Source organism: Sceloporus undulatus, chromosome 6, assembly GCF_019175285.1.
Source record: "Sceloporus undulatus isolate JIND9_A2432 ecotype Alabama chromosome 6, SceUnd_v1.1, whole genome shotgun sequence".
Classification (NCBI taxonomy): domain Eukaryota; kingdom Metazoa; phylum Chordata; class Lepidosauria; order Squamata; family Phrynosomatidae; genus Sceloporus; species Sceloporus undulatus.
The window spans coordinates 109058247-109068476 of record NC_056527.1 but is presented as its reverse complement, the minus strand read 5'-3'; the positions used below and the strand labels follow the sequence as shown (position 1 = coordinate 109068476).

The window sequence follows — 10230 nt, the reverse complement described above, 5'->3', positions numbered from 1 at the left end:
CCATAAAAGACTCCTGGATTGGAGAAGGCAGAGGAAATGCATATCTGTCTTGTGCATAACTTTAGATTCCAGCTCAACATTAGGAGGAACTTCCAGAAAGTAAGGGCTGTTCGACAGTGGAACACACTCCCTCAGAGATTATAGTGGAGTCTCCTTCCTTGGAGGTCTTTAAGCAGAGGCTGGATGGCCATCTGTCGGGGATGCTTTGATTGAGAGTTCCTGCATGGCAGGGTTTAGACTGGATGGCCCTTGCGGTCTCTTCGAACTCTATGATTCTATGAAATGACCAAAGTGAGACAGCCTCAGTTTATTCATTTTGGCTTCCAGGGAGAGTTCAGGCTTTATTTGCTCTTGACATTGTGTGGCTTCAAGTCATTTGTGACTTATGGCAACTGAAAAACAAACTTATCAGAGGTTTTCTTGGCAAAGTTTGTTCAGGAAGCCTTTGTCTTCCTCTGAGACTGAGGAGGATATCACACGACTGAAATTGGGAGTATAATCCAGTGTCATCCTGAATGCAATCATGTGTATTCATGTTTATTGCGCGAAGGGTTACCACATGCGATCTCTGGCAGTCTGAATGCATGCCGAACACAGTTATGCATTAATCCACAGTTAAGTAAATTCGGTGAACTAGCGACGTCACAAACCCTGTTCCTAGGCAACTTCGCACTCAGTGTGCTGTTGTTTGGTGTGATGTGCATGTCTCCTTTGGTCCTGGTTCCCCCCCCATCTGAAAGGGGGGGGTTCCCATGAAGCCATGCTGCAATTCCACTTTAATTTTGCTTCCGCTTGTCCTTCAGCATTGCTAAGGAGGGGCTGCTGCCTGCTAATTGGGAGGCATGGACCGGGAGCTATTGGATAACCATTATATTCACGTTTTAACATGACAAGAGTGAATATATGCTCGTTTTAATGTGAATAGAGCATGTTCTTTCAACCATTCTTCCCACTCACTATGGAAAACCTCTTTTGTAAATTGTGGGGTTCCTTGGTTCCTCTCTCTCACTTGCCTAAATATGATATGCTCCAGTCATCTGGAGTCGCACTGAGCATGCGCAAGGGTGCCAATTCGCAATTAAGAACCCACCAATGTTATGGGTTACTTTGCACAGAATCTGGGTCACGTTCGGGGAGGCCATTACAGCCAATTTAAGGTGTGATAAGTAATCACATAATTACGTGAATTTTCGAATTGACCTCGCTATCTTCTCTTTCGAAATTGAGAGCTTCCCGTCCCATTTGATAAACTCCTGAGAGAGCGTGAATTGCCTTGTAGGTTTCTTTGGCTGAGCAGGGATTTGAACCCTGGTCTCCCAGTGTCCTTGTTCAGCGCTCAAACCACTACATCACACTGGCTGTGGGACCCATTTATTTGTCATTTGACACAATATCCATAGAACTCTTCTCTGGTACATTTCGAATTACTTTATTTTCTGTTGCGTGAAGCTCCTGGTGATTTATGTCTCCCATGTACTCTGAAAGCAGCTTCCCTTCACTTTCTAAAACTGGAGGGTCATCTTCATAGGGTTCTTCCATGAACTAATCTTTCCTGCTTTCATATCTTTTATATAGCCCTTCTGTGTATTACTTCCATCATCTGACGTTGGCTAAATCTACACTGCAGAATTAGTGCAGTTTGATACCCCTTTAACTGCCATGGCTCAATACAATGGTATTGTGGGATTTGAAGTTTAGTGAGATATTTAGCATTCTCTTTCAGAGACCTCTGGGGCAACAAAAAAACCCCTACAAATCCCAGGATTCCATAGGATGGAGCCATGATAGTTAAAGCAATATAAAACTGCATTAATTCTGCAATGCAAATGCAGACGATGGAAGTAAATCACAGAAGAAATATATAAAAGAGATTAAAGGAGGAAAGATGGAAGAGCTCTGCTCTGATGCCACAACAAACTACAATTCCCAAAATTCCACAGCATCGAGCCATGATAATTAAAGCGGTGTTAAACCGCATTATTATTTCTGAAGTGCTGATGCAGCCTCTGTTTAGGTGGAAGAAAAGTTGACTGGCTGCCATCTTTGCTAAGGGCATAAGCGCCGGTGAAGTCGGCGAAGCTGCCATTTTTGCTCAAGGAAAAAAGAGGGCGGGGGGAGAGAAAGCGAGAAGAAAACAAGGAAGGCATAGTGGGCGGTCGCCATTTTGGTTGAGGGCAGATTCTCGGTGGCGCCGTTTAGGGCGCCGCCATTTGAGGGGAAAACCCGAAACCAGGGATTTAAAGGAGCCGCAACAGCCTTGAATTCTTGCTTTCAGAAAGAGGCCCTTTCACTATATGGGCGATTCCTGAAAGATATTTGCATCCACACTGGAGAAATAACCCGGTTTGGCACCGCTTTAACTCCCCTGGCTCAAGACTATGATACTCGGGGAGGGAGTTTGTTGTGGGGGTCCAGTGGGCCCACAACAAACTCCAACTCCCAGAATTCCATAGCCTTGAGCCAGAAAGAGTTAATGCGGTGCCAAACTGGATTATTTCTCCAGTGTAGATGCAGCCCAGTTTTGTAGGAATTAAAACCTGCCCCCAAAGCAGACCTTTATAGCATTCTCCATGGGGAAAGGAGGAAAACCCCATGTTCAGAGAATCTTATCATCCTGTAGTTTCTTTTTTTCTTTTTAAATTAAATTTTATTATATAAAATACAAAACACATACAACTAAACACAACATCCACAAGAAAACAAACACTACCAATATACAAACAATATACATACAACTACATATACATCCAAATGCTCGGTCTAACTCAATCTTATTGTTTGATTGATTTATTAAGTTTTATATATATATTTAAAAATATAGAAATTAATCATCCTGTTGTTTCAGATTCACAGAGACTGCAATGGGGAAAGTCACTTTTTTGGACTACAACAAAGGTTCTCAACCTGTGGGTTGTGAGTCGCGACCCCTTTGGGGGTAGAACGACCCTTTCACAGGGGTCGCCTAAGACCATCAGAAAACACATATTTTATATTATTATATTAATATTTTTATGTTTGAGGATCACCACAACATGAGGAACTGTATTAAAAGGTCACGGCATTAGGAAGGTTGAATACCATTGGACTACAACTACCAGAACTCATGGCCAGAATTATAGGGGATCATGCTGGATGGGGATTCTGGGAATTGCATTCCAAAAGTAATAGTTCCAAGCACTGACTCTATACACAAGGGGAACCTAAGATCCCTGTAGTGTAATGGTTTGAGTGTTGGGCTTCATCTCTGGAGACCAGGGTTCAATTCCCAGCTCAGCAATGAAACCCACTGGGTGACCTTGGACAGGTCACACTCTCTCAGCCTCAGGGGAAGGCAACAGCAAACCTCCTCTGAACAAATCTTGCCAGGTAAACCCCATGATAGGTTCGCCTTAGAGTTGCCATAAGTTGGAAACAACTTTAAGACACACAACAACAACAACAACAACAACAAGAAGTATTACTATGTCAAACTTTCCCTCATTCTCTCCTATCTAAGAATTTCAATGAAGATCCACCAAATGTAAAAGCACTGAAAATATTGTCCCCCTCAAAAGTAAATATTCCCCTTAAGGTTAATCACAAGGCAGTGCAGAACAGCCGGAATCTGAGGATTAATTTAATACATATACTGTTGTATGCCTTCAAATCATTTCCAACTTATGGTGACCCTCATGGGTTTTTCTTGGCAAGATTTGTTCAGAGGAGGTTTGCCAATGCCTTCCCCTGAGGCTGAGAGAATGTGACTTGTGCAAAGTCACCCAGTGGGTTTCATAGCCAAGCAGGAATTGAATCCTGGTCTCCGGAGTTGTAGTCCAGCGCTCAAACCACTAAGGCCACACTGGTTCTCAATATTCTGGAGACCAGGGTTCAAATCCCTGTTTGAGCATAAAAACCCACTGGGCAAGTCACACTCTCTCAGCCTCAGAAGACGGCATTGTCAAACCCCTCTCTGAAGAAACTTCCCAGGAAAACCCAATGATAGCTTCACCATCGGGTCGCCATAACTTAAAAATGACTTGGAGGCACACAATAACAACAATTGTACTCCTTGCTTCTTCCTTCATCCACTCGTCATTTTTTGTCTCTTCCTCTATTCTTCCCGATCATTGCAAGGGCGTCATTGGGAGGGTGTGAAGAGTACAGATTGCACCAAATTACACCCTAAGGGTGAGGTGACACCACTGATCCCATAATCATAGAACCAAAGAGTTGGAAGAGACCCCAAGGGCCACCCAGTCCAACCCTCCTCTGCCATGCAGGAACTCTCAATCAAAGCGTTCCTGACAGATGGCCATCCAGCCTCTGTTTGAAGACCTCCAAAGAAAGAGACTCCACCATTCTCTGAGGAAGTGTATTCTTTGTCTATTCGCTTTTACTGTCAGGACGTTCCTCCTAATGTTGAGTTGGAATCTTTTTTCCTGTAGCTTGCATCTATTGTTCCTGGTCCTATTCTCTGGGGCAGCAGAAAACAAGCTTGCTCCATCCATCAACATGACGTCCCTTCAGATACTTAAACAAGGCTATCATTATCACCTCTTAACCTTCTCTTCAGTTCCCTAAGTCTCTCCTCATAAGGAATGGTTTCATTTTGGTCGCCCTTCTCTGGACACACTCCAGCTTCTCAACATCCTTTTTGAATTGTGGGGCCCAGAACTGGGCACAGGATTCCAGGCCAGGCCTGAATGATCAAAGCAGATAACTCAAAGTAAAGCAGATAAATCTGCCTTTTGGCAGAAATGGGTTTTGACATCCATCTGCATCCCTTTGAAATGCTGAAGAGATGCTGTGAGTGAGAGGAGACAGGCCTGTTGTTGTTTTTTAAATTACATTTTAATTCTTTACATTTTATTTGGCCATGCCCTCCATTTTTCTGGAAGGTCCTCCATTCTGAGCATGAACAAGCATGAATTTAACATTTATGGGTGTGTTTTCAGCTTTTATTCACTCATGCCCTCCGTTTTTCTTGAAGGTCCTCCATTCTGAACAATGGCTAAGAAGCATGGGCGTCGTAACAAACTCCAGGTCCCAGAATTCCATAGCCTTGAGCCAGAAAAAAAAGAGTTAAAGCGGTGCCAAAACGGGCTATTTCTAGTGTGGATGAGGCCCAGTTCACTATTCTTTGTTGCCATTCGCCTCATTGGGGAAAAAACTACATCTCCCAGGATGCAGTGCGGCGCCAGGCCTCCTTTCCCGCCGTTCCCCGCGTTGCGTCTCTCTCTTCTTCTTGGATGGGGATCTCCTTTGCCTCCAAGGAAGAAGTCCCTCCAGGCTTCGCCATGGCTGCTCCTCCTTCTCTCCCCGGCTTCTCTTCTCTGGGAGACCAGGCCCAGAGCTCCGTCTGCCTCCTGCTGCCCTTCGTCATCCCAGCTGGAAGGTCCCTGGTCCTCACCCGAGGTAAGGGCATGGAATGGAGGGATTGCAGGGCTGCCTCCACACTGCAGGAATAACCCACTTTCAGACCGCTTGGACTGCCCTGGCTCAATGCGAGGGCATCCTGGGAACTGTAGTTTGGTGAGACTTTGGTCCAAAAACACACTGACGAAATAACCCAGTTTGAGAGCGCTTTAGGTGCCCTGGCTGAATAGCAATTAGGCTCAGGATGTCCATCCTAATATTAAGCCAGACTCTCTTTGTGATTGGAGTCCGTTGGCTCAGATCCTCGCCTGTGGAGAGCAGAAAGTGATCTTAATAATAATAATAATAATAATAATAATACAGTAATATAGTTTATTTATACCTTTCATCTCTCCAGAATTGCAACCTTAAAAGACATTTAGTACAATTTACAATCAATACAACAATAAAATACTAACACTGAATTTACCAAGAATTCCTATTAGTTCTCTAAAAATTACAATTCGCCCATTAGCCAACAATCAGAGTCAAGGAAGATCTTGCTCCATCTCTTTCCACATGACCATCCTCCAGGTATTTGGAAATAGCTCTCCTATCACCTCTCCATCTTCTTTTCCCTAGGCTAAACATACTCAATCATGTTTTTCCGTATACCTGCCGCTTCCGCCTTTTGAACAAAGGAGTAACTGCCCATGTGTGGTTTCCGTTCTTTATCCCCAAACTGGTTCTTTGTTAGCCTGCAACTCCCATCATCCGCAATCGGCACTCTGGCTAGTGTTGATGGGAATTGTAGTGCAACACATGCAAGCGACAACTGTGCCGGAGAGATTCCTGGTCTTGGACATCTTAATATGACTTTCACACAGTTGAGCAAGGCTGCATCTGCACTGTAGAAAACATCCAGGTTGACACCACTTTAACTGAATCCTAGGACTTGTAGTTTGTTGTGGCACCAGAGCTCTCTGACAAAGAAGGCTAAACGTCTCATAAAACTACAGTTCCCAGAGTTCCATAGCATGGAGTCATGGCAGCTAAAGTGATATCTACCTGGATTATTTCTGTAGTGTGGATGTAGCCAAAGTCAGACCCAAATGCAGCAAGGGAATCCATAAATTGCGGAAATGTAGGATGTGCCCCTTCTCTAGCTACCTTCTGTGCTTTGGAGGAGTGAGGATTGGGATATTTCTCAGCTGCTCAGACTCTTTGGTTACTAAAATACATTTGTTGTTGTTGATCCTAACAGATGGGACAAATCCTGCCTGGATTCTGTCTCTGGCAGCAGAAAGCAAGAGCAAAGTGGAAAATCTAGAAGATGGGTTAGAACTGCACAGGACATCCTTATGTAACCCCCAAAGGGGTTGCCCTGGCGGGATCCAGCAAAGAAGCTCTGCAAAAGAACAGGCGTCCTCTTGTAAAGAGAAATTCATGGACCCTAAGGAGTCCCCATGCAGCCAAACAAAATCCTATAAGTGCGCTGACTGTGGGAAAATTTACCGCCGGAGCACCGATCTCTTGAGGCACCAGAGGACTCACACTGGCGAAAGGCCATACAAGTGTCTGGACTGTGGGAAGAGCTTCAGTCGGAGTTCAATCCTCCTTGAGCACCAGAGAATCCATACTGGCGAAAAACCATATATATGCAGCCATTGTGGGCAAGGGTTTAGCCAGAGCTCCAACCGTAACCAGCATGAGAGGATTCATGCCAAGGGGAAGGTGAGCAAGCTGGTGCAGTGGGGGCAAAGTCGGCAAAGGACAGAAGACAAGAGCCTTGGCCCTACAAGCATGATGAGAACAGAAGAAGGGTTGGGGCATAAGCTAGGATCTGGAAAGGTTTCTCAGCATCCTAAGGAAAGCCCTTCATGGAACTCAAAGGTGGTTATGAAGCACCAGAGAAGTTACTTGCCTGAAAAGCCCTATAGGTGCCCTCAGTGTGGCAAATGCTTTGCGCGGAGCACAGATTTCATCCGGCACCATATCACCCACACAGGAGAGAAGCCCTACACTTGTGTAAAATGTGGCAAGAGTTTCACACGCAGCTCTGTCCTCATTGAACACCAGCGAATCCACACAGGAGAGAGGCCCTACAAGTGTAGGCTGTGTGGGAAGGGCTTCAGCCAGAACTCCAACCGGAACCAACATGAGACAATCCACCGAGCGAAGAAATCTCCCAGATGCTTCCTGAATGGCAGTGAAACTTTGAACTGGGCGGCAGGACTGGCACAGCAACAGAGAGTTAATTCAGCCAGAGGGAAAACCTGAGGCAAGATCAAGGGATAGATAGGAGATACTCAGTGAAAATTGGATTTCTTAGGATGACAGAGACTAAAAAAAGGAAAGGAACTGGTGTTGAGATATTTTTTTAAAATGAGAGACAGATGTCAGCTGCTGTTACATTGAAACAAAAGTATTCTTACTGCAGAAATCCCAAGCAAAATGTACCTATGAGATGCATCTGTTAACATTTCTTATTATGCTACTGTTACTATTAACAGCAGCAAAAGGAGAAATTAAAACATTTGTTCCAATTACAGTTTTTTATTAAACATATACTAAGCCATTTATCTTCTCTGCAACTGAAGAATGGGAAAGGCCACTTGCTACAGCAGAGATGAGAATTATGCAGCTCTCCAGATGCTCTTGGACTGCAGCTCCCAGCATTCCTCACTGTTGTTATGCATGCACTACATCAGACTGGCTTTTAGCCACCGTTTACCTACACCAATCTGTTCTCATGACAATTTCATTCATCAGATTAAGCCCTGTCAACAGCCAGAGCCAAACTCTAAACTGGCAAAAAAAATTAAATTGCTAAAAATTAGGATGGCCCCTGAATTTAGCTTTTTCTGGAAGTGTAATGCCATTGAGCCTATGCATTTTCTCACCACGGGTTAACCACAGTCCAGTCTTTGTATTTCAGATTAAGGGGCACTGCTTCAGAACCACAAGTTCCATCTTAAATTTAGCCTGAAGATGAACACTTTCCCTTCCTGTCCTCTGAACTATTTTAAGTCAACAAACTAGATCTATTAGCATCACTCGGGATGCAATCTTATTTTCACTTATCTGACAGTAATCCCATTTAACTCAGTGCAAATTCTAAACACATATGTATTGAACTGTATTGATTGGCCTAAATCCAACTGTTAGTCCCAACCAGAATAAGCTGTTTGATTTAATTGCTTCACAGTAACTCACCAATGCTGTAAGTCACCTTGACTCAATGGGTCTACTCTCTTTGGGACTAGTAATTGGACTGAACCCATAGTTCAGTATTTGGTACAGCACACTGCTAAATCTAAGATCTCTGGTGGCACAGTGGTTAAATGCCTGTCCTGCAGCCATTCATTCACAAACCATAAGATTGCAATACCAGCCAGGGGCTCAAGCTCGACTCAGGTTTGCATCCTTCTGAGGTTGCTAAAATGAGTACCCACATTGTTGGGGGCAATTAATAATAATAATAATAATAATAATAATACTGTTTATTTCTAGCCCGCTTTTCCAAAGATCAAATTAGCTTACACTTTGTAAACCGCTGAGGGAATGCTTAAGTGCACTGATAAATGGCATAGGGATATGCTGTTGCTAAATAAACAAAACAAACTCCATCCTTCTCTGAAGATGCCAGCCACAGATGCTGGCGAAACATCAGGAAGAAACTATGCTAGAACATGGCCACCCACATAGCCCTAAAAACTCACAAAAAAACTCCATCTAATTTTCACCTTGGATACTTTTATAACTTGACCAAATTGATCAGCTGTAAAAAAAATAAATCTGTCTTTCTGGGATGCGTAACAACCTAATCAATCAGATGAGGGTTGTGTGCAGGACTAACTCAGATAAAAGCTGTTTGCACTACAAGGGCTCCTCCTTGGCTACAAGAAATGAAAGCTAACAAATTGCTGAGGAATGTGTGACTTAGGGCTGGAGTGTTAGACTGGGGAGGCCTTCAGGTTTCCAAGCATGAAAGTTAATAGGTGACCATGGGTCAGTCACTCTTCTTCCTTCTCAAAATCTACCTCACAGGTCTGCAGCCGTTAAGCGCAAAGGTGGGCAAATTTAGGGCTCTGCTTCCCCAATAGTAATTCTGGCCTCCAATTATTTTTTCTTCATTTCCCCCTAAATTTCCCTATATTTCTAGCATTGAAGAAAGCAAGACACTGAAAATTGTTTATACCTGGAGCTCATATTTGCTGTGTCCACTTCCTTTGGTAACTTTGCTTGCCCCTTTTCTTTGGCTGCCCAGACTAGATCTTTAAATAAGCAACTGATGTTTTAAGTTACTGACTGTCATGCTAAAAATTTGGGGGACGGAAGGAAAATTTCAAGGGGCAGCATTTTTATTTGGGAGGGAGAGCCCTCATTTTGCAGGCTTGTTACTCTTTTTCCCCCTTTAAAAATGTAGTTAGGATAGTCAGGAGTACATACATATTTGTTGTGAGGTGTATGTATGTATGTAAGTATGGGGCCTATAGGCCTTCAAGTTGCCCGTTGATTTATGATGACCCCATGATTTCATAGGGTTTTTTTTAGGCAAGAAATGCTCAGAGGTGATTTTGCCAGTTCCTTCCTACATAGAGGGAAAGAACAAAAACCATGTACTGTATGTCATTTCTGGCTTATGGTGATCTTAATTGAGCTAAGGGGTTTTTGTTGTTGTAGTTGTTGTTGTTGCAAGATTAAACAAGGCTTTTGTTTTTTGCAAGATTTGTTCAGAAGGGGATTTCCATTCTCTGTGCTGAGAAAGTGTGTCTTGCTCAAAGTTACCCAGACAGTTTCCATAGCCAAGTAGGGATTCAGAACCTGGTCTCCCATATTCCTAGTCACAACACTGAAACCACTACACCATACTGGTACTCACATAGTTACAGA

At 43.6% G+C, this 10230-nt stretch overlaps 1 protein-coding gene across 1 annotated transcript; it reads left to right on the top strand.

Moving 5' to 3' along the window:
- The first annotated feature begins 5060 nt into the window (after window positions 1-5060).
- On the top strand, window positions 5061-7880 carry ZNF768 (zinc finger protein 768). Its single transcript, XM_042471672.1, has 2 exons — window positions 5061-5394; window positions 6599-7880. The coding sequence occupies exons 1-2, from the start codon at window positions 5229-5231 to the stop codon at window positions 7612-7614; spliced, it is 1182 nt and encodes a 393-aa protein (XP_042327606.1). The 5' UTR covers window positions 5061-5228; the 3' UTR covers window positions 7615-7880.
- The last annotated feature ends 2350 nt before the right edge of the window (window positions 7881-10230 follow it).

Coding starts and splice junctions, on each gene's coding strand:
- ZNF768 (XM_042471672.1), top strand. CDS start 5,229: ATGGGGATCTCCTTTGCCTCCAAGGAAGAAGTCCCTCCAGGCTTCGCC. Junction 5,395..6,598: donor GTCCCTGGTCCTCACCCGAG/GTAAGGGCATGG, acceptor TGATCCTAACAG/ATGGGACAAATCCTGCCTGG.